The 22,929-nt window shown below is 59.2% G+C and overlaps 2 protein-coding genes across 6 annotated transcripts in view; both read left to right on the top strand.

The window, feature by feature from the left end:
- Nucleotides 1–8,071, top strand: part of PRPF6 (pre-mRNA processing factor 6) — a 49,436-nt gene extending 41,365 nt beyond the window's left edge. The window contains exons 15-21 of the mRNA XM_003280170.4: nucleotides 878–997; nucleotides 1,894–2,070; nucleotides 2,513–2,646; nucleotides 3,386–3,477; nucleotides 4,637–4,751; nucleotides 6,893–7,019; nucleotides 7,812–8,071. Of these exons, the coding sequence (XP_003280218.1) occupies nucleotides 878–997; nucleotides 1,894–2,070; nucleotides 2,513–2,646; nucleotides 3,386–3,477; nucleotides 4,637–4,751; nucleotides 6,893–7,019; nucleotides 7,812–7,964 (918 nt within the window). The 3' untranslated portion in view covers nucleotides 7,965–8,071. The remainder of the gene's footprint in view (nucleotides 1–877; nucleotides 998–1,893; nucleotides 2,071–2,512; nucleotides 2,647–3,385; nucleotides 3,478–4,636; nucleotides 4,752–6,892; nucleotides 7,020–7,811) is intronic.
- Nucleotides 8,072–8,728: 657 nt separating this feature from the next.
- Nucleotides 8,729–16,651, top strand: C13H20orf204 (chromosome 13 C20orf204 homolog). 5 transcript variants are annotated; one of them, XM_030826647.1, is made up of 7 exons: nucleotides 8,729–8,898; nucleotides 9,450–9,694; nucleotides 9,793–9,845; nucleotides 10,359–10,507; nucleotides 11,024–11,213; nucleotides 12,802–13,323; nucleotides 13,507–13,897. In XM_030826647.1, the coding sequence occupies exons 2-7, from the start codon at nucleotides 9,532–9,534 to the stop codon at nucleotides 13,642–13,644; spliced, it is 1,215 nt and encodes a 404-aa protein (XP_030682507.1). In that variant the 5' UTR covers nucleotides 8,729–8,898; nucleotides 9,450–9,531; the 3' UTR covers nucleotides 13,645–13,897. The 5 variants fall into 5 exon arrangements, with proteins under 5 accessions (XP_030682507.1, XP_030682506.1, XP_030682508.1 ...); XM_030826646.1 differs by having other exon boundaries at nucleotides 8,729–9,694; nucleotides 12,802–13,077; nucleotides 13,171–13,323; XM_030826648.1 differs by having other exon boundaries at nucleotides 8,729–9,694; nucleotides 12,802–13,077; nucleotides 13,507–16,651.
- Nucleotides 16,652–22,929: the final 6,278 nt, after the last annotated feature.

Genomic DNA, 22,929 nt, shown 5'->3' with positions numbered 1-22,929 from the left:
TTTAAGTACCTTGTCTTTATTTTCACATATAACATCCTAATACTTTATGACATACTTTTTAATAAGCTATAGAATGCTATATAAAAGTCTGTTACTGTAGCTCAGGCTGTCATAGAGTGTGCCCTTCTTTGAGCAAATACCATGAGAGGGGACTGGCCTGGGTTTAACCTTTTGCTCTCAGCTGCCTGTTTGAGATGGCATCACTCCTGTGAGTAACTGCAGCGTCCCCTCCACCTGCCCGCTCTCTGCCTGTCAGGTGGCTTTCCTTCCACCCGCTCTCTTAGGCGGCTGTGCTGATTAGGATGCGTTCAGACAGCCCTGGGCACCAGCCCTGGGGAGGCTTTGAGGGCAGAGCCTGTGTGTCCAGTGGGCTCTGGGCTGTGTGAGCCTCCTTGGCATGTGGACACCTTCTCCACATGCCAGTGGCACCCTGGGAGTCCTCTCTCCTGCCCATGTGGGCTCATGAGGACAGGACAGCTGGCTTCCTTTCATCAAGCTCAAGGGAAAGAGCGAGATTGCGTGTGGTGAGTCTGCCAGTATAGGATGTGAGTGACCCATTCAGGGGCTTTGAGAGGGTGTGGGTGGATCCTGGATATGATGGCCCTGCACCCACCCCCATTATTGCTCGAGTGTTTTGGCGGCCTCCTCGCTGTCCTCACTGTACCAGAGTGAACATGGGCCTGTGTGTTTCCAGGTGAGTCCGGATTCTTGCACTGGAGTCTGCTCTGTCATCTCCCTGGGAAGGGCTTGGACCAGACTAATCCTGCAGCAGAGCAAGGCCTGGCTCGGTTCCTGCCTGCCTGCTTTTGATTAAGTGTGATCAGGCGCTGGTCCCTGTGTTCTGACCCCTCTTGACGCTGCTGTACTTGCCCTCCAGGCCAACCCCAACAGTGAGGAGATATGGCTGGCAGCCGTGAAGCTGGAGTCCGAGAATGATGAGTACGAGCGGGCCCGGAGGCTGCTGGCCAAGGCGCGGAGCAGTGCCCCCACCGCCCGGGTATGCAGTGACAGGCAGGGCTGGGCCATCTGGGCTGCATGGTGTGCACACGCGGGCCCCACGCCTGCCTCGGGTGGTGATGGGAGTGAGATGACGGCAGGCGGACGAGACCACAGCACACTCATCTTTGTGATGTGACTTTAAAACATTCATATGGCTGGGCTTGGTGGCTTATGCCTGTAATCTCAACACTTTGGGAGGCCAAGGCGGACGGATCACCTGAGGGTGGGAGTTTGAGACCAGCTCGACCAACATGGAGAAACCCTGTCTCTACTAAAAATACAAAATTAGCCGGGCGTGGTGGTGCATGCCTGTAATCCCAGCTACTCGGGAGGCTGAGGCAGGAGAATCGCTTGAACCCGGGGGCAGAGTTTGTGGTGAGCGAGATCACACCATTACGCTCCAGCCTGGGCAGCAAGAGGGAAACTGTCTCAACAACAACAACAAGAAAGTTCATACGGCTGGGTGCGGTGGCTCACACCTGTAATCCCAGCACTTTGGGAGGCCAAGGCAGGTAGATCACGAGATCAGGAGTTCGACACCAGCCTGACCAACTCTGCTAAAAATACAAAATTAGATGGGTGTGGTGGCGGGCGCCTGTAGTTCCAGCTACTTGGGAGGCTGAGGCAGGAGAACTGCTTGAACCTGGCAGGTGGAGCTTGCAGTGAGCCGAGATCGCGCCACTACACTCCAGCCTGGGTGACAGAGCGAGACTCTATCTCAAAAAAACAAAACAAAACATATATTTATCCCCACCTTTTGTGTACACAAACAGGCTATGAAAAGCTTACAGAAGTACACACGATACTGCAGGTAACAGTGTTGAGGATGAGCGTACCATGAAGTACGTACCCTGGAGCCAATGCCCTGCATGACAGTGCATGTCTGCCCCACAGGTGTTCATGAAGTCTGTGAAGCTGGAGTGGGTGCAAGACAACATCAGGGCAGCCCAGGATCTGTGCGAGGAGGCCCTGCGGCACTATGAGGACTTCCCCAAGCTGTGGATGATGAAGGGGCAGATCGAGGAGCAGAAGGAGATGATGGAGAGGGCGCGGGAAGCCTATAACCAGGGGGTACGTCTCTGCCTGCACCCTGGGGCTGCAGCTGACCCGGCATTCACAAAACTCAGCCCCCTGGTGCAGGGTCGTTGCCCTTCACCTCTGAGGAGATGTGGAGGGCTGGGGTTACAGCTGATGCAGCTGCAGACTCAGGACCCAAACCCTGGTCCCCTCACTGAGTTCTGTGCTTTTCCTTATATGAAGCTGCACACACTGCTCAGAAGTGCAGAGTGTGGCACACCTGCAGTAAAGGCTGGTACATACAGACCTGTGTACACAGGTCCACAGCACCACCGCACACCTGTAAACCCACAAATGCAGAGTGTGAGGGGTGTTTTTCCATGGACATGGCAGCCCTGAGGCACTTGCTCACCCACTGCAGATGAGAAGCTGGGCATGGCTCTGTCCCAGTTCTTCATAGACACCACCTGAGCTGCTCTCTTACTGTTGGTTGCAGTTGAAGAAGTGTCCCCACTCCACACCCCTGTGGCTTTTACTCTCTCGGCTGGAGGAGAAGATTGGGCAGCTTACTCGGGCACGGGCCATTTTGGAAAAGTCTCGTCTGAAGAACCCAAAGAACCCTGGGCTGTGGTGAGTCCTGGTGGGGGCAGCCCGGCCTCTGGGCACAGCTTTCCCATCAGGTGGGCCGCCCTCACCCAGCTGCTTGTGTGGAGTCACTTGTGCAGTGCTTCCAGGCTCAGGGGCTTGGGGGGCGGTAGGTGCTGGCCATGAGAAATCACGGTCCCTGCCTGGGGAGAGTTCAGCCTAGATACTGTGACAGGCTGTAGATGGTTTGATGCAGTTTAATTTGTGTTCTGATGGAGGGTGCCTGGGAGAGGGAGGGGTTAATGATGGCTGGGATGAGGGAAGGATGGACCCCGGAGAGCCAGCTCCACAGAGCAGGTGGCGTGGAGGGCCCTGGAGGTGGGCAGGAGTCTGCTAGGTGCAGGCTCTGTTCATGGAGGTGCTGCGTCCAGCTCAGGATGACAGGGCTGGAGCACTGCATGGGCACTGCCGCAGACAGGCAGCTCCTGGGTGCCTTGTGCGGCCCTGGCTCTCCCAGGCTGGTCTTGCTTGTTCTGGATGCCTTCACCTGCATCTGGACAGCGTCAGGATCTGAGGTCTTGCCTTGGGGCGGTTGCCAGTGGGGCTGGCAGGGATGTGGGCACCAGTGCCTTGCTTCTGTGGTGGATGAGCTCTGCTGTGCAGGGAATGGAGTTTTTGCTGCTGTGACTGTGTGGAGAGCCCTTCAGACAAGGCTTCCCAGAAGCTACCAGAATATGTGCTGTTGGTAGACGGCTGTGGGACCTCCTCCAACCTGTCTCCTCAGGTTGGAGTCCGTGCGGCTGGAGTACCGTGCAGGGCTGAAGAACATCGCAAATACGCTCATGGCCAAGGCGCTGCAGGAGTGCCCTAACTCCGGTAAGGGGGTGCCCTGACTCCGGACTCCGGTAAGGGGGTGCCCTGACTCCGGACTCCGGTAAGGGGGTGCCCTGACTCCGGTAAGGGGGTGCCCTGACTCGGTAAGGGGGTGCCCTGACTCCGGTAAGGGGGTGCTTCCTGGCTTCCCAGACTCAGCAGGGCTGGCGCTTCCTGAGGGAGTGGGGGCTCAGGCTTCAGACGGACTTTATTAAAATGTGTTGTTTGTGTGAATCAGTCAAAAGTTTCAGCTATACTTGGCGATTAAGACATTTTAATGAAATTCTTGGCCTCAAAATGGGAGAATTTGATTTCATGTTCTGAAGTGTTATCATTTCTTTTTCTTTTAAAATTTAAAAGAAATTGGCCAGGTGTAGTGGCTCATGCCTGTAATCTCAGCACTTTGAGAGACTGAGGCAGGAGGATCACTTGAGTCCAGGAGTCCGTCGCTTGAGACCAGCCTGGGCAACATGGTGAAACCCTGTCTCTACAAAAAATACAAAAATTAGCCAGGCACAGTGGCATGTGCCTGTGGCCCCAGCTACTTGGGAGACTGAGGCACGAGAATCACTTGAACCTGGGAAACAGAGGTTGCGGTGAGCCAAGATCATGCCACTGCCCTCCAGCCTGGGCAACAGGAGTGAAACCCTGTCTCAAAAAATAAATAAATAGGTCAAGAGGGGTGGCTCACGCCTGTAATCCCAGCACTTTGGGAGGCCGAGGTGGGCGGATCACCTGAGGTCAGGAGTTCGAGACCAGCCTGGCCAACATGGTGAAACCTCGCCTCTACTAAAATACAAAAATGAGCTGGGTATGGTGGCGTGCGCCTGTAATCCCAGCTACTCGGGAGGCTGAGGCAGGAGAATTGCTTGAGCCCGGGAGTGGGAGGTTGCAGTAAGCCGAGATTGCACCATTGCACTCCAGCCTGAACGACAGAGTGAGACTCTGCAGCGTGTCTCCTCTGTGCCCTCAGGGCTGCCATGGTTTTGGGTGGGCCAGAGCGCTCATCCTTTGTGGTTCTCCTTGCACAAGTTCTGCGAGCTGTGTGTGGGAGGCCCCTGTCATGGTCTGAGGACGTCCCGGGTTACAATCTGTAGGCTGGGCACCTTTCCAGAACCGGAGGCTGGAGCGCAGATCTTTGTTCTTTGTTTCTGAATTGTAGGTATCCTGTGGTCTGAGGCCATCTTCCTCGAGGCGAGGCCCCAGAGGAGGACCAAGAGCGTGGATGCCCTGAAGAAGTGTGAGCATGACCCCCATGTGCTCCTGGCCGTGGCCAAGTGAGTGGGGCCCCCACAGGATTGCTGAACCTCGGGGTCCTAATGGGCTCTTTTTCCAGAGTCTGTCTGCCTCTCCCTGGTCATTGTAAAGATGCCCGGCAGCAGGGTGGGCTCCCCGATCCTTGGCTGCCATCGCTCCTGCTGTGGTCTGGGGCAGGCGCCTCTCCTGGCAGAGACAAACCTGAGGGTACTGTGGTCAGAGACTCACTGGGGACGCATGTGATTCACACTGGTGCGCTGGCTGCTGGGTCAGAGACTCACCGGGGACGTGACTCTGGAACCTCGCAGGCAGCAGAGCATGCAGACTCTAGGCACATGTGGGCAAAGGCCTGCCAGGTGTGGGGCACAGCAGGGAGTTCGGGGCCATCCCCGACCCACAGGGTCCCTGTTTCCTTCTAGAAAGAGGATGACAGTCTGAGAAGGAGCTGGGCCTGAGTGTGGGTCAGGAGGCTGGGAAGTGACCATGTGGGGGTGAAGGGAGTTGTCGGAGGAACCCTGGGTTCCTGAGGCTGCAGCTCAGGACGTGGGCTCACCTGGCAGAGGTGGCGTGTCTGGCCCCAGGAGCTCTCGTGTGCTGGCTTCCCCTCCACCTGCCCCGCCATGGGTCATGCAGAGACAACAGCCTTCCTAGTGCTGGCTCTTGGTTCTCTCCATCCCTTCTCCCCAGCACTGCTGGCAGTGGTGCTTGGTCTCCAGAGGTCTGGGTGCCGCCCCTGCAGGCTTGCCTGTAGGGCACCTCCTCTCCCCTGCCCGCAGGTCCCCGACAGATGAGAGAGGCTCCCCACAGGGAGGCTTGTGTCTGCCTGGTGCTCCCTTGGTCCTGCCCTGTACGTCCACCTCCCAGAGTGACTTCTGGATGGCATTCTGATAGTGCAGCCATAAAACCTTATAAAAGGCTTTGGTAAAGTAAATAAGTCACTCCTTGCTATTCCCAAGCCAGTGTCTTGTGTGTCTGCTATCAGGGTTTGTGCTCTTTAAATCACAGTTTATCTAACACCAGGCAATTAAGAATACCACAAGGCTTAAAAAACAATCAGGTTATCACAGTGTGAAATTATTCCGTTTGGCAACTGAGACGAACCCGAACAGCTGCCTGGAGTGGAGGATTCCTTGTGTTGTCTCTTGACTGTGGTGCCTCTGGCTCCAGGGGGAGGTGACCCTGAGGAGAGGGTGGCAGCAACGCAGAGTCCGGGGCCTGCCAGCATGCTCAGCAGCCAGCGCCCGCCATCCTTTCTCCAGCAGTGGGTGGGGGTGCCATGCACACCCTCACCTGGCCCCTAACAGTCAGCGTGGACCTCTTCAGGCCTGGTTTTCAGGTGTCCGTGTGTCTGGCGGGCACGGTGGTGTGACTCCTGTGGCCTGAGGGCTGTGGGCTGCAGGCCTAGGCCCTGGTGCTGCCCGGAGCCCACCTTCTCAGTGTTCACTGGGGTTGCTGCTGGAGGCCAGGTGGGGCAGGATGATCCCAGCAGGTGTCTCATTGAGGAGCAGAAACTGCATAACTTTTCCTCATCAAAGTTGCAACTTAATTTTGTGTCAGGTTTAGTTTCATCTCCTTGTATTTGACCTTAATTTTACGGAGTTGGAAGATCTTTCCCTGCATGTGAACTTTTTAAGAAACAATTTGGGACAGGTGCAGTGGCTCATGCCTATAATACCAGCACTGGGAGGCTGAGGCAGGTGGATCATGAGGTCAGGAGTTTGAGACCACCCTGACCAACACAGTGAAACCCCGTCCCTACTAAAAATACAAAAATTAGCCAAGCGTGGTGGCGCATGCCTGTAATCCCAGCTACTCAGGAGGCTGAGGCAGGAGAATGGCGTGAACCCGGGAGGTGGAGCTCGCAGTGAGCTGAAATCACACCACTGCACTCCAGCCTGGGTGACAGAGCAAGACTCCGTCTCAAAGAAAAAAAAAAAAAAAAAAAAAAGAAACAATTTGGTTAGACACGAGAAGAGCAGCTTCAAGTTAATGATCTGGGGTAATTTCTGGATGAGCCCAGGCCCTGCTCCTCGGGCCTTCTTGAGGGGAGCACCAGGGCTGTGGGTCAGGGATGAAGCTGATGGCCCTGAAGCCGTTCCCCTGCCCCAGAACACCGTCCTGCAGCCACTCACTCTGGGTTCACGTCCTTCTTCCGGAACAGGCTGTTTTGGAGTCAGCGGAAGATCACCAAGGCCAGGGAGTGGTTCCACCGTACTGTGAAGATTGACTCGGACCTGGGGGATGCCTGGGCCTTCTTCTACAAGTTTGAGCTGCAGCATGGCACTGAGGTGAGGCCCCTCGACAGACCGCTGCTCAGTGCCTTCTGGGACTGTGGCGCGGAGTTCCGCCAGCCCTGGGGGCTCTAGGAGGTGGCCACGGCCAGCGCGACTATGCCTGGGGTCGGGAGGATGGACCGGGTGTGTGGGGCACGGAATCCTCGACACCTCCCCACAAGGCGGTCTCTTCCTCCACATGCGTTTTCTGCTTATAGCCTCACAGCTCCACACCCTGGAATTGGGGCGCCCTGTCCATTAGAGTGGCCTATCTGCTGGCGTATTTTAATGAGTTATTTGCTGGCTGGGGCCTGGGCTCACTTTAGGAATGGGAATGGAGTTGGCCTTTTTCTTGGGCCTGATCCTGGATGTGGCTTTCTAGGAGAGCCTGGACCACAGCCCCTCTGCTCCCACCCGCCCCCCTAGAGCCAGGCATTGTCAGAGCTGTGCTGGAGGCAGTCAGGCTGTCCTGGTCCTCCCTGGAAAGTGTTGCCAGCCCATGTGAACCCTAACTCCTTGTTTGGAGAAGGCAGATGTGAGCACTCGTGTGAGGCACAGACATGGGGAGCCTGGCTCAGTTCCTCATCTGTGTGCTGAGGCTGGTGGGGTCCATGCTCCTCAGGAGGTGGGGCTCCTTTGAGGAACACACCTGAAAGAGCCTTGCCTTCTGGTGCAGGGCCTGTGCCCTCTCGCCCACCAGTTGGGGTTGGTGCTGCCAGAGCCAGGTCTGCAGGGGGCAGAGAAGCAGGCGAGGTCCGGGGAGTAGCATGGAGGACCCCTGCCTGACGTGCCCTGTGGTCCCCCCAGGAGCAGCAGGAGGAGGTGAGGAAGCGCTGTGAGAGTGCAGAGCCTCGGCATGGGGAGCTGTGGTGCGCCGTGTCCAAGGACATTGCCAACTGGCAGAAGAAGATCGGGGACATCCTTAGGCTGGTGGCCGGCCGCATCAAGAACACCTTCTGATTGACCAGTCGCCGTGGCCGGTCTCCGTGGGGCAGGGTTGGGCCGCGTGTGGAAGGGCTCTGAGCTGTGTCGTCCTTCATTAAAAGTTTTTATGTCTCGTGTCAGAACAGGCAGCCTGCTGGTTTTCTCTGGGGCCCTTCCCTGGCTCCTGCTTCTGCTGCCCCAGTCTGGCCTGTCCTGGCCTGTCCCACGCTGTCCTGGGGTGGCTGTGATTGCCCTTGCTTGGACAGAAGCCTCTTGCAGACAGCCGGTGTCTCACAGAGGAGGCACTGTGGAGGTGCCCGGGTTCCCCAAGACTGTGGAGAAGATGGTGGGGGTGCAGATGTTCTGGCCGAAAGCCCTGTGTGAGGACAGCTGGAGACAGTGGGGACCGAGCTGCATGCGGGACACAGGTGCTTGCAGGAGCCTGGCAGCTGCCTGCAAGGGTCTTGGTCAGGGGACAGCTGGGGCCTCCCTGGGGTCTGAGTGCAAACAGGAGAACTCAGCTCTGCTCAAGGCCTCTCCACACAGCCTCCTGGGCCCCTCAGGCACGTGCTGAGTGACAGTGTCACCAGTAAGAGGTGTTCTTTCTTTTGGAGGTGAGTTTATTTATTTTTGAGACAGAGTCTCGCTCTGTCACCCAGGCTGGAGTGCAGTGGCGCGATCTCGGCTCACTGCAACCCCTGCCTCCTGGGTTCAAGCAATTCTCCTGTCTCAGCCTCCCGAGTAGCTGGGACTACAGGCGCCCACTGCCAAACTCCTGACCTCAGGAGATCCATCTGCCCCAGCTTCCCAAAGTGCTGGGATTGCAGGCGTGAGCCACCGCACCCGGCCGTGAGTTTATTTCTGCTAATTTATCATTCGCAGTTTAACCCTAAAGCCCTTGTAATGGTTCTCATCTCTAGGTTGAACGTTGATCACCTGAGAGACTTGGATTCTCTTCAGCCTTAGCTGTGTAAGGATAAAGGACGTCCTCAGGCCTGGGATCATGTGTGTGCATTCAGTTGGGAGCCAGCTGGCTCTTGTGTAGGCCGGAGCTAGAGACATCTGGCTGGAGGTCATGGCTGGCGCAGAGGGTGTGGGTGGACAGTCGTTCAGGCCTGCGGAGGAGGACGAGGGTGCTGTCACGTGGGCCGCGAAGGCTGCTGGAGAGCAGCTGTCCCTGGATGTTCCTTGTGAGAGGGGAGCCCTGGAGGGTCCCAGCCTGTCTTGTGGTACCAATGGCAGGGCCTGTGGTGGTGGTCAGTCACTGACCCACAGCTCTGCCCACCTGCACATGGGGCCTGTGCTAGGCCTTGTGGTCTGCCTGCCCTGCTCCTGACGAGCGAGAATGGCTGAGGTGGGAGATCCCTGCCTGCACGTGGGGTGGTCCTGGTAGACCAGAATGTGGGTGTGGGTCCCCCTTTCCTGTGGTTCTGGGGACCTTGAGGACATGGTCAATCCCGGGCAAGGGACCTGCCACCCCCGTGTGGGGTCAGGAACTGCTGGTTGGTCTCTGCTCGGCAGGCAACCTGGGGTCCAGCTCAAATTGTTGGAATCTGGAAGTCTTTCCTCTTGCCCTGTCCTGAGGAGCAGCTGCAGGAGCTTCATGAGTGTTTTCACTAAAACTTACGGAGGAGTTTCCTTTGATCTCTCGTGGAGAGATGGAAGCATGAGGGAGCCTTCAAAATTTATTCTGAAGATGAAGAGAGTCCTGCGGCTTTTTGGAGTTTGTAAAGTCAGCCCAGCCCTGTACAGATGTGGAAACCGAGGCCTAGAAGTTTGTAAGTCAGCCCGGCCCTGTACAGATGTGGAAACAGGCCTAGAAGTTTCTGAGTCAGCCCGGCCCTGTACAGATGTGGAAACCGAGGCCTAGGAAGGAAGCACTTCTCTGACTTCAGAGCTGAACATGGCCAGTGCTTGGTGGGCATTGAGGGGTCACACAGAAAAGAATGTGTCAGGCCATGTTCAGGGGAGACTTCCTGCAGGGCCCTTGGAAAGTTCCAGAGCCCTTACATTGTCCATGTGTGAGTGTCTCCTCTTTCTTGCCTGTGTGGGGTTTTCTCAGATGCTTTGAGTTGGCCAAACCACAGTTGTGCGCCACTTGACGGTAGGGATACGTTCTGAGAAACACCTCGTTAGGCGATGTTGTCTTGCAAATATTAAAGAGTGCATTTACACAAGGCTGGCAGGCACGGCCTCCTGCACCCGCAGGCTGTGTGCCCTGGTGCCAGAGCCTGGGGCTCCTGGGCTGCAGACCTGCACAGCCTGTCACAGCATTTAATCATCCAAACACGGAAAAGGCAAAAACGTAAAGATGCAGTGTTAGAATCCTAGGGGACTCCTGTCACCTGTGTGGTCTGTTCTTGACTATTGGGTGAGTCACTGACTCTTCCCCCTGGGAAACTACCTTGTCTTCAACTGAAATTTTTTCAGCCTGCAAGGATGAGTTGTGCCTCAGAGGTTGCTCTTATTCTGAGGTGTCTCTTCACCACTGCCTGTCAGGCTGCTAACCAGAGTGCCTGCCCCAGACCACAGCAGAAGCGACAGCAGCCAAGGATCGGGGGAGCCCACCCTGCTCCCAGGTATCTTTACGGCAGGCAGCAGAGTAACAGCCTCAGACTTGACCTCCCCAGCCAGAGACCCCTCAGCCCAGGAGGAGTGAGGCCGGGCCAGAGGCGGGGGCCCGGGAAGCCCCATGTCTTGGGACCTGCTGGGGCAGGGCCCCCTGGATGTCAGGCTACAGGTCCGGCAGCTGGGGAGGGGATGAGGGCCTCCCCCCAGTTCTGCCCATCAGCCAGATCCCTGGGAGAGGCAGCACTTGCTGGCCACAATCGGCCCCAGTCTCACCTGGCTCCCCTCCCCCACCAGCTGGGCCCTGTACCGCCCCAGCCCACGCTGCGCCTCACGTCTCCTTGACAGAGCAGTATCTCTGGGACTGACAAGTTAATCCAAGACCCACAGTAGCCCTGGATCCCCTGGGAGAGGTGGCTGCTCAGCTCCAGGGCCAGGTTAATTGAAGTGATAGGGAGTGGGGAGAGGGAGGGGGGCAGGGCTGGGATTGTGTGGCCTCTCCTTCCCTCTCCTGCTCCCTCCCTCAGCTTGGAGGAGCCAACTTCAAAAGCCTCCGCCTGGCCTGCCCCTCTGCAGTCGTCCAGGCAGCCTGTCCAGGGAAGCGGTTGGCTGGTGTTGGACCTGGTGCGGCAGTGCACACCCCATCCGAGGACCCCAGGATCATGTGTGTGGCCTGCTGGCGGGAGTGAGGGAGGGCAAGACCCTGAAAGGCCCATGGTGAGCAGCTGTGGGCCTCCTCTAGGGAGGGGGCTCACTTGGGTGGAGGGTCTGGGGGTACACACAGCTCAGGAGACACTGCTTGTTGCCCTGAGCCCCACCAGGAAATCTCCGGTCGGCTCTGGTCACTGTGTCACTGTGGGTGGCAGTGGGTGCATGTGCCCTGGCTTCTGGTAGTTGGAGGAAGGGGGCTCCTGGGTGCCGGGCCACCCTGTTCTAAGCTGGGCCGAGGCTTGAGCCCGGAAGTGGTACCAACAGGCCAGGTGGGACTCCCAGGGCAGCCAGTCGGCCCCACCTGGGTGGGACACAGCAGGTGCTGGACATCCTTGCAGCTCCAGCTGGCCTGCTCAGGGGTCAGGCTCTGGTTCTCGCTATGACCTCTGACCTAGAGCAGGCAGAGGGGATGACGTGGCAATTCTGAGCCACCAAGTTGGCTGTGGCATGTGTGGTTGGGGGGTCAGGTTTCAGGAAGGGGCCACAGCAAGCCATCTGCTCTTCAGGCATTGCTGCTTTGTGCTCCGAGCAGGAGCTGCCACCCCCCGCCAGGCCCCCAGCTCTATGCGAGGGTTGGGGTGCTGCTTGGTCAGCCTCCCCTGCCAGGGCTGGGAAGCCGAGTCGAGTCCTGTTATCTTGGTCGGGTTCGCATGATTAATTTCCAGCCCTAGATCTGCTGTCTGACTCCATCCTGGGGGCCCAGGGGAAGGTTTGGGGCTGGCCCCTTTTGGGCGGCTGGGAACCTGGGGGCCGTCAGCTGTCTCCTTGACGTTTGGGCTTTATCGCCGCGGGAGCAGGCCCTCCACTTTGGGAGGCCTGTGGCACAGGCTGCCTGGAGGGATGGCGTGGAGCGGCTGGTACAGGCAGAGGGGCCTTTTGCAACTGTTGGTTGGGGCTGGATGTGGTGGCTCCTTCCTCCTCTGTAGCTTCTGGGAGTCCCCCCAGCTTTCCCCTTCCAATAGGGTGTGGCTTGGAGCTCTGAGCCCCTGCCCCAGTTGGGTTGGGGGTACAAGGAGTCCCCAGTTCCCACGTCTCTGTGAGCTAACCCAGAGGGTGCCAGTGTGGGAGGTGTGGAGTTGAGTGGGCATGGCCATGAGTGAGACAGGCTGTAATGGGACAACTTCCTACTGTACCCCCAAGAGCCTGCAGACCAGCCCCACTCGAGCTGTGCAGGGCCAGGGGGGCCCTGCTCTGTGCGGTCCTGAGGCTGCTCCACGCCTTGCTGGCCCCACTCCCACATGGACCACAGAGCCAGGCTCTCCTGCCTCTGGGCCTGCCCCCTCTGTCTCCTGCTGGGTTCTTCAGGGCTCAGTGACATCGCCTCCCAGCCCACATCACTCACCCCTTTCACATCTTTGCAGGGAGCATAGAGCTGTCTGGTTTGCAGACCTATCTGTTGTCTCTCCTGATTTATCCCGCCAGGCCCGTGCCTACAGCCTTTCTTGATTGGTGACATGTCCATTTCATTCGCTCAGAGACCCCGTGGGGTGGGGCAGGGGGTGGGGCTTCTACGGAAACAAAGTGCAGGTGGGCTGGCTGCCCCCTGTGCTGGGAACACCCCCCAGGCCTAACCCCAACCTGCTGTCTCCTCCAGGTACCCCCCAAGCCTGCACTCTGGGCGCTCCTGCTGGCGCTGCTGGGGACCGCGCCAAGCCGCGCCTATTCCCCGGCCTGCAGCGTCCCCGACGTGCTCCGCCACTACCGCGCCATCATCTTCGAGGATCTGCAGGCCGCCGTGAAGTGGGGCGGGGCGGGGGCCGAAAAGACCAGGCCAGGCTCCAGACACTTTCATTTCATACAGAAAAACCTGACTAGACCCGGGAGCTCGGGACGGCGGGGACGGCCTCGGGCCTCCTGTGGCGCCCAGAAGGTATGGAGGAGGCGCCCCTACCCAAGCTCGCTGGCCTGCTCCTCTCTCAGTTTACCCCCACCCCCACCCCGCCTTCCTCCCTTCCCTCCCCAGGAGCACAGTATCCTCCTGTCCATCTCGTCCCTGGGTCGGACCCTGCGCGGGGCGGTGGCCGGGGGCCGCCGCGGGGCCCTGGAGAGAGCTGCTTGGACCGTGGCTGTGCGCACCGAGGCGGTGATGCGGCGCCACTGCAGGACGCTGCGCCAGGTGTGCGTCCCTGAGTGCACCCGGGGCCAGACCTCCCTTAACCCCCGCAGGGCCGCCGCGCTTCCCGGGGCTCCACGGCCCTAGGCTGAGGTCGGGCTGGGCCGCGCCTCCCTTCCCGGGCCTGGCCGGGCCGGGCCGGGCGCGGGGGCCGTGCGCATTCGCTGACCGCCCTGTCCCCGACAGCGGAGCCGGCGGCCCAAGATGCGCCCTGCCCGGCGTCGCGGCGGCCGAAGGCAGCTCCTGCTGCGCGCCCTGGACGCCGTCGCCACCTGCTGGGAGAAGCTCTTCGCGCTGCGCGCCCCGGCCTCCAGGGGCTCCTAGCGCGGCCCGTCCTGGCCCTGCTTCCAGCGCCCTGCGCCGGGAGAACCAGCGGGGCCGCGGCAGAGCCTGGAGACGCGCCTCGTTTTGTCGACTTGTTGGTGACCTCGGCCCCTCGCTCGACGCAGCCTGCGCTCCCCGGAGGGCCCAGGACTTGGAGAAGGGAGCGCGCCTGGCCGCCGCTGGGTCTCGGAAGAGGCCCGCCCTCCACGCGCCGAAGGCCTCAATAAACGGAGCTGGTGCTGCGGGTCCGGCACTCCCTTCGCCTGCCTCTCTGTGGGCCTAGGACCGCCCCGGGATCTGCGCTTCAGTGGCGGGGGGCGGTGGAGGGGGAATGCGGGGACCGGCACTTCCTGTGACACCTGGACGGGGCGGAGCCGCCGCTCCCAGCCTCGGGCAGCAGAGGGCGGGCGCGGGACGCTGGGCGCGCTCCGGCTCCGTCAGCGGCTCCCGGCTGGGCGGAGGGCAGAGCGGGGGACTCCTGGGGCCCCTAAAACGTCACGTATCCGTCCTGCTCCACTTTGGACCGGGGCCGGGGGTGGAAATTGAGGGGAGGGGAAGGCTGGACTTGGTGAATTCGGAGCAAAACAACCGGATAAAGGAAACGGGCCCGAAGGGAAGCGGGAGCTGCGGGCCCTGGCTGTGAGCTTGGCCAGGCTATTTCCTGCTGCCTCCGGAGGGGTGGCCACGGGCCGGGCTCGGAGACTGCCCAGCCCCCTCTGCGGCACTGGTCAGGCTGGGGCCTGCTTTCTGGCCCCTGGAACCCTCCATTTGCTGGGGGACTGTCCCCTGGTTCCCCCACCTGATGCGCAGGTCTGGGAGTCTGTCACCCCCCCCCCCGCACCCCCGTCCCTAATCTTGGCCCAAGGAGGAGCAGGGGAGGTGAAGTACCTGACACCTGTTACCCTCCCCTTCCCGGAAAGGCAGCGAGCAGGCTGTGCCTCTGGCATTCTGTGGGATCAGGGGCAGCAGCAGAAGAAAGAAGTAACCTCCCCAGCTGACCCTGGCCCAGCCCCACACTCTGTGTTCATGTATTTAGTCTGTGCAACGGGAGCTACTGTCTGTTTTATAGATGGGGAAACTGAAGAACGAGGAGGCTGTGAGACTTGCCCCAAATCACAGCCAGCAGTGTAAGAGCTGGCCTCAGACCTAGGCCCAGGGCACGGGATCTGCCACAAGTCCCCTGCCTGGAGGCTGGGGGCCAAGCTTCCTGGACTTCAGAGCCTTGGACTCCCCTGCAGAGTTAGCACTTCTGACAGAGTCCCTGGCCATGCTCTGAGCACAAACACCTAGCAAGCGTTCCCAGCCCTAGTTCTGCATTGCCTGCTCCGTGGGGGCCAGTGGGGGCAAGTGTGGGAGAGATGAGGGGGAGATGCAGGGTGCAGGAGCCCCAGCTGGAGCCAAAGCACTTGAGGGAGGCACTCGGACTTACCCCGAGGCAGCGGAAGGTCTTTGGTGAAAGAGGGATGTTAGAGTTGGAATCTAGAAAGATCCCCGTGGCTTGTGTGGAGGGCTGGTGAGGGTGAAGGGGTGGAGAGAGGTCAAGGCTGCCCAGGGTCCTGGCTGGAGTACCTGGGTGGGTCTGTGGGGAGCCTGAACATGGGAAGCACTAAAGGGGGAGTGGGTCTGTTTGAGGGCCCTGAGGGAGCTGGGGAACTGTGGATGTGGCTGGGCTCAGCTGGGCGTGCTGGGGTGTGGAGCATAAGGTATGGACAGCAGAGCATGGCTAGGAGGCAGCTGAGCTGGGGCCTGGAGAAAGAGTCCAGGGTTCTGCGCTGGGCTCAGGGACAGGGTGGGGACAGGCCCTCCATGAAGGCTCCCACTGTCACATTGCCCCAGGGGCAGCTGACTTCTTGCACTTGGACCTGCCCCCAACCCTTGGGCCATGGGGAGGGCACTCCTCTCCTGTCCATGCATGACCTCCTGGGCTGCCCCTTGGCTCCTGCCCACCCACAGTGCTCCCATTCTGCTCTTCAGAGCAATCAGAGGCTGGGGATGTGGGTGGGCAACAGAAACAGCTCCCTCTACCCTGACTGAGAAAGGTTCCAACAAACCACAGCCTCTTGGGGGCAGGAGGAGGAACAGAGGCCTCAGGATTTTGGGGACACATGTCCATGCCTCGTCCTGGACCACGACCACACGGGTGGGTGAGAAGTCCTGCGTCCTGGCCCGTGGCTCCTCTCCCTCATGCAGAATGGGAGCAGGGCGGGCTTTGGGCCTCTGGGAGAAAGTTCACTTGTCCAGGGTGGAGACAGCCCAACCAGACTAGGTCTAGGGGCATGTGTGGAGCTACACGAAGAGGCCCAGAGCTACCGAGAGCCACAGAGACTAGGAGAGAAGCCGCAGGTGCCTGCTCAGACCTGAGAGGCTGAGGTCCTCTTTGGGCTCAGCACTGGGACCGTAGCTCCTCTGTAGCTCCATGAGGATAGAGGCATGTCTCTGTCAGCAATGATACACCAGCACCCGGCCCAGGCTAACACACGAGCTGCTCAACAAATGTTTGTTAGCCGGAACTGACCAGAACCAACCCAGAGATGGAAAGAGACTCACTGGCCCCACGGCTGATAGGGACAGAGCCATTGGCCACGGAACCACTGAGGGCAGATCCCATGACTGGCCCTGTATGTCCATAGACCGACTGGTGGTGCCTTCCTCACAGAGGCCCAGGGCAGGTGGCCTGAGCCCGGTTCTTTGTAAAATACTGTTTCTGGGTTGGGGCTGCATACAGTATTGTCCCGTCCCACCCTCATGCCTTCTCAGGGCTTGGCTGCTCCAGGGAGGTGGGGGCTGTGCCAGGGTAACAGATGGGGCCTGCAGGGCACTGGCTGGGGTTGTGCAACTTCCCACAGCCCAGGAGCCAGGCCCCTCCATGTGCCGCACTGGGAGGAGGGGGCCAGGCAGGCTTTGAAGGGGGCCTGGGTCCCGAGGCCTCCCCAGACTAGGAGGCTTTGAAAGAACATCTGGAACTCAGGCAACTGGCTAACTAGTCTCTGGATTTGCAAAACCAAAAGTTAATCCTGACTTTGCCTCTTGTGTGTTCCCCATCCCTGCCCCCAAGCTCCTCTCTCTCCCTACCCCACCGCCACCTCTTCAGCGGTGGGGGGGGGGGGGGGTGCAGCCTCTCATGGTCTCCCAAAGCACCTTCCCCCACCACCGCCACCGGCCCCCACCCCAGCCTGGGAATTTTGCTGAAGCTGACTAGAGGGAGGTGGTGGGAAAGATGGATGTTGTCTGTGTACCTGCCATACCCAGGCCCTGTGAGCAGACAGGACAGACCACACCGTGGCTGGAGATGGCGGGGGGGCAGTGTGAGTGGTCCTCGGAGGAAACAGCTGCACCCCGACCTGGGAGGTGCCTGGCCTTGTGTGAGCTCTGAGCCCTGCAGGTGTGCAGGGAGGCCCCCCTGCTCCAGCTGTGGCTGACTCGGAAACAAGTCCCCCCAACTCCAGGAAACACATACTCACTGGTGGGGGGATGCCAGGTGCTGGGGCCCATTGTCTCTGCCAGTGCCTTCAGGACCCTAGGGGAGGCCCAGCGACAGCCCCCATCCTGCCCCCTCCCCAGGAAAAAACGCAGCTTGGTAAACACAGAAACAACCATCGCTCCCTCCCCACTCTTCCCCCTCCCCATTAAAATCCGGAAGAGCCAGCGGGAGGTCGCACCTGCTGGGGGAAGTGAGTCCTTGTTTTGGGGGAAATGAGGAGGTCAGGCCTCTGGGGGCAGGGCAGAGCCGCGTGCGCTGGGGCGGTGGGCAGCCCTGGGGCTGGACGCGGGTTCCCGGGTCGCCTTCCGGCCTCGCTCCCGTCGGGAGGTCCCGACACGGGCTTCCTCGCAGCCTCCCCGCCTGGCCTGGCCCGATTTTGACAGCTGCGGTCGGGGGAAGAGGCGGCCAGGGCTCCCCACCAGGTGGGCGGTCCCTGTCCTTGGGCCGCCCCTGGCGCCCCCTGCCCGGCTTGAGGCCAGGGGTCCGGGCTGCGGCCCGAGATAAGCGCCGCGCCCGCCGCCGCTTCCTGCACTTCCAGCGCCGCCACTTCCTGTTTTCTCGCGCTGGCGGGCGGGGTCGTGGGAGACGGGGTGGGGTCGTGGGGGACGGGGTGGGGTCGTGGGGGACGGGACAGGGGTCGTGGGGGACGGGACAGGGGTCGTGGGGGACGCGGCGGGGTCATAGTAGACGGGGCGGGGGTCAGGGGGATGGGACAGGGGTCGTGGGAGAGGGAGCAGGGTCGGGGAGGATGGGGTGGGGTCCCGGGAAACAGGAGTTGCGGGGAGCGGGAGCAGGCCAGAGGAGTCTCAGTAAGAATGAACCTGGCCGGGCGCCGTGGCTCACGCCTGTAATCCCAGCACTTTGGGAGGCCAAGGCGGGCAGATCATGAGGTTGGGAGTTCGAGACCAGCCTGGCCAACATGGTGAAACCTCTTCTCTACTTAATAATACACAAATTAGCCGGGCGTGGTGGTGTGCGTCTGTAGTCCTAGCTCCTAGGGAGGCTGAGGCAGGAGAATCGCTTGAACCCGGGAGGCGGAGCTTGCAGTGAGCCAAGATCACACCACTGCACTCCAGCTTGGGCGACAGGGCGAGACTCCGTCTCAAAAAAAAAAAAAAAAAAAAAAAAAAAAAAAAAAAAGGAACCTAGGTGAGACCCTGCTCCTTCTGCTCGCCTGGAGCTGGCTCCTCGGGCTCCCTACCTGGCCTGGGGCAGAAGTGGTGGATGGGCTGGATGGAGGGTTGAGCCAGTCCCTGTAGGGCCTTAGTTTTGAGGTGGCCTGTTTGGGATTGGAGGTCTGCAGTTCTGGACCCTTCTTTCCAGGCATCTGTTCTAGCATGGGTTCCAGGTACTTAACATATTGTTCAGACTTTGTTATTAGAGATACGCATTTTTGTAATTTTAATAAAAACACATTTACACAAAACATTGTACACAAATGTTCATAGCAACATTACTCATTATTCATTATCATTATCAATAACATTATCACTTTTCATGATAGCCGAAAAGTAAAAACCATCAGTGTCCATCAGTTGCTGAATAAATAAAATGTGGTATATTCATACAAGAAGGGGATGTTACTCAGCCACTAAAGGAATGGAACGCTGACAGGCCACAGCATGGGTGGAAACCTCGAAAGCGTGCAGGGTGACCCAAGCCAGCCAAGCCAGACACGAAAGGCCACATATAGTATATTATCCCACTTACACGAAATGTCCAGGCCAGACGCTGCAAATCCACAGAGACCAAAAGCAGTTTAGTGTTTATCAGGGGCAGGGGGCAGGAAAGAATACGGAGTAATGGGTTTCTCTTGAGGGTAATGAAAAGCTCTAAAATTAAAGGTGGGTGTGGGGGCGCACGCCTGCAGTTCCAGCAAGGCAGGGAAGATCACTTTTCGAGGCTGCAGGCGCTAAGATCATTTCTATGAATAGCCCCTGCACTCCAGCAGCCTGGGCAACATAGCAAGACCCCATCTCGAAAGAAAGAAAGAAGAAAGAAAGAACGAACGAACGAACGAACGGAAGGAAGGAAGGAAGGAAGGAAGGGAGGGAAAGAAGGAAGGAAGGAGAGAAAGAAAGAAAGAAAGAAAGAAAGAAAGAAAGAAAGAAAGAAAGAAAGAAAGAAAGAAAGAAAGGCAGGCAGGCAGGCAGGCAGGCAGGCCAGGTGTGGTAGCTCATGTCTATAACTGCAGCACTTTGGGAGGCCAGGTGTTCAAGACCAGCCTGGGAAACATAGGAGTCTGTACAGCAAACCAACAAGGAGCATAGCTCCGAGGTGGAGCATTTGATTGCAATAGACAGAATGCTCTAAAATAAGACAGTGGAGATGGTTTCCAGCCTCGTGACTACAACAAAACCACTCCATTGTATACTTAAATTTTGCGTAGGTTTTGTAGAACGTAAGTGGAGCGGTTGGGTTTTCTGGGGTGCTTTTCCTGCTGAGTGGTGGGGGCTGAGTGGTGGGGGGCTCAGGTCTTCACATGTGCCCTCCTTGCCTGCCCCAGCAGGACCTTGCTGGGGTCAAGTGTGCTCTTCGTCTGGTGTGTGGCTGGGTGTGTGTGTGTGTCTGTGTGGTGTTCCCAAGGGTGTGCAAAGTGTTGACTGTATCTGCTGGGAGAGGAGTGCACCATAGCTGCTCTCAGCCCCCATTTTCTCTGACTCTGCCCCTGGGCTGCCTGCTGGGGAGAGTTCAACACCTCACTCAGCTCACTCTAGGGACAAGCTGGGTCCTGGGCATGGGAGATGGGAGGGGAGCTGTGGCCAGTGCCAGGCAGGGCTGCTGGAACTTCTCGCCAGGAGCTAAGGCCTGACTCAGCCGGAGGAGGGTGGAGACTCCCTTGGAGCCTCAGGGAAGAAGGCAGACAGGGCCAGGAGTGGGAGGGGTGTGCAGCTGGTGCCAGGGCTGGAGCACCCAGGCCCTGGGGCGGTGGTCCCGCCTAGGAGGGCTGTTCAGCCTTCGATAGGTAGAGGGGAGATCCCTGGGCCAGGCCCTGGGAGAGGCCCTGTAAAGAGACCCCACCCACCGCTGCCAAGGAGCCCTATTGGAACCAGGTGCCCTCAGTGGAAGCCTCTTTCATGTCCCCTTCTGATCCTTCTCCTGGGCATGTCCAGCTTCTGGGCTGGGACTTGCTTCAGCTCGGGCCCCTCACTATCCCCCAACCCTGGCACTTGGGGGAGGGGCTTCTCACAGGTACCCACTCTGTCCCCTCCTCGCACAGACCATGGGGCTGTGTTGCCACCCAAGGTATCTTCCAAGCTCTCCACCCCATTGGCCTAGAGGGGGTGCACTGGGGGTGAGGAGTCCAGAATAGGGGATGCGTGCTGGCCGTGAGACTGCCACTGTGGCCTCCACCAGGCTGTCTGTTTCTGTCTGTGGGAGTGGCCGGGGAGATGCCCAGCCCAAACAGGGAGGTACTGGAGGCCGGGGGCAGGCGCTGTTCACATGAATTTAGGCAGCAGGACAGGCTGGGTCTGTTGTCTCTCTCCTGCCCTGATTGGGGGTTGGGGGAGGGGTGGGTGGTCTCATGCCTGGGTCAGCCACTTGCAGACTCTGGCTGCTGGGTCACCCTCTGGCTGAGGTCCCCATGGAAGGGGGTGCATCTTGGGTCTGCTGACCCCAGGGCTCCAGGGGATGGGCAGAGCAGGAGTTGGTGGCCATGAGAGCTGGGTGTGGCTAGCACTCTCACCAGTGTGAGCATTTATCTCTTTTTTTTTTTTTTTTTTTTTTGAGACGGAGTCTCACTCTGTCGCCCAGGCTGGAGTGCAGTGGCGCAATCTCGGCTCACTGCAAGCTCCGCCTCCCGGGTTCACGCCATTCTCCTGCCTCAGCGTCTCCAAGTAGCTGGGACTACAGGCGCCCACCACCACGCCCAGCTAATTTTTTTTGTATTTTTAGTAGAGACGGGGTTTCACCGTGGTCTCGATCTCCTGACCTCATGATCTGCCCACCTCGGCCTCTCAAAGTGCTGGGATTACAAGCGTGAGCCACCGCACCCGGCCCGGTGTGAGCATTTATCTCATGGTATGATCCCAGGAAGAGTCCACGTTGGTGCCTCAGAGACCCCCCTCCCCCTCCGCCAAAAGACAGATGTGGCTTGTGTCCCTTTGGGTCTCACTGTCTCTGCCTTCCTGCTGTGTGCTGGCAGACAGTGCTTGGAAGACATGGGCGATGACCTGGGTGTCCTGTGGGCTGTGTCTGTGCCTGCCTGGTGCATCTCTCTCTGCCTCCGAGCCTGTCTCCTGCCCTCTTCAGCGTGTCTGTTTCTGTCCCCTCTGCGTGTCTCTCTCTGTCCCTTTATCTTTGAGTTCTGTGTGCTCTGCTGCCAATGGGGTGGGGAAGGGGCCCCAGGTGCAGCCCCTACTGGGGGCCCATCTGAGGGGTGGTGCTCATGCTGATTAACATAGAGGTGACATGCCCTGCTCGAGGGGGAGGGTACCTGTAAAATAGCCCCATCCCACCCCCCCCAACACACACTCAGGCAGCAGGCACATGTCCATCCCGCCCAGGCCTGCTGCACATCCACGTGCCAGACACACGCTGTCACCTGCATGAAGGGCCACACTGGGAGTCTCATTCCCACACATGCAGAACCACACAGACACACTGTCAGAGGCGTGTGCTCCCCCGTACCTGGAAGGCTGAGCCGTGAGTGAGCTTCCACACCAGGGCGGTCAGGGTTCAGCTCTCCCCACCAACTCCCCACCTATGCAGAGGGGGTGCTGGGGCAGGATATGCCCTTCCCCCAGGAGGGAGGTACATGCCCCTCCTCTTGGCTTATACCTGCCAGGCCCTAGGGAGTGTGTCTGTGTCTGGGTGTTCACTTGTGGGGGTGATTACTCCAACCTTCCCTGAACACATGGGTTCGAGGTCGAGAGGACCAAGAGGTCAGCACGGAAAGACGGTGTCCAGGCCGGGCGCGGTGGTTCACGCCTGTAATCCCAGCACTTTGGGAGGCCGAGGCGGGCGGATCACGAGGTCAGGAGATCGAGACCATCCTGGCCAACACGGCGAAACCCCGTCTCTACTAAAAATACAAATTAGCCACGTGTGGTGGCGGGCGCCTGTAGTCCCAGCTATTCAGGAGGCTGAGCAGGAGAATGGTGTGAACCCAGGGGGCGGAGCTTGCAGTGAGCCGAGATTGCTCCACTGCACTCCAGCCTGGGCGACAGAGCAAGACTCCGTCTCAAAAAAAAAGAAAGAAAGAAAGAAAAAGAAAGAGGGCATCCAGTCCTCCTGGGGGCTAGTGAGATACGGCTCCAGAGTTGGGGGTCTTGGGATGTGAGGCCTGGGCTCTCCTGCCTTGGCCATGGGCCCCGTCTCTGGGCAGAGCTGGACAGGTCACCTAGGTGGGGGGGAGCGCTGCGGGTGTAGCATGGTGCTGCCCTCCCTGGGGTGAGTTAGAACAGCTGATGGAGACCCTGGAATCTGTGTCTGCACGTGGGCTGCCAACCTGCCAGCCTCCCTCAGCAAGGGGGCCGTACTGGGCAGTCCTCGGGCATGGAAGTTTAAGGCGGAGGCAAGGGTGATGAAACCCTGTCGGGGGTGTGACGGGATTGCTGGTATAGTCTGACCTCCAATAGGCTTAACATGGGGGGTGGGACAGGAGGGGAGCGGAGGGCTTCGGGGAGTGTGGACCCCATGTCTGCTACCCAGCTTTCTGGGATGTGTCACGGAAGGAGGAAGGAGTGCTATGGGGTTCAAGCTAGGAGTCAGGCTCCCTGCGGGCGATTCGGAGGGAAGGGGCGTCCAGGACTATTTGGGGAACTGCTTTTCCCTCCCTGCAAACACCACAGATGTCAGTG

The sequence above is a fragment of the Nomascus leucogenys genome, chromosome 13 (assembly GCF_006542625.1).
Source record: "Nomascus leucogenys isolate Asia chromosome 13, Asia_NLE_v1, whole genome shotgun sequence".
Classification (NCBI taxonomy): Eukaryota; Metazoa; Chordata; class Mammalia; order Primates; family Hylobatidae; genus Nomascus; species Nomascus leucogenys.
The sequence above is the reverse complement of the archived record's forward strand: the minus strand, read 5'-3'. Positions and strand labels throughout refer to the sequence as shown.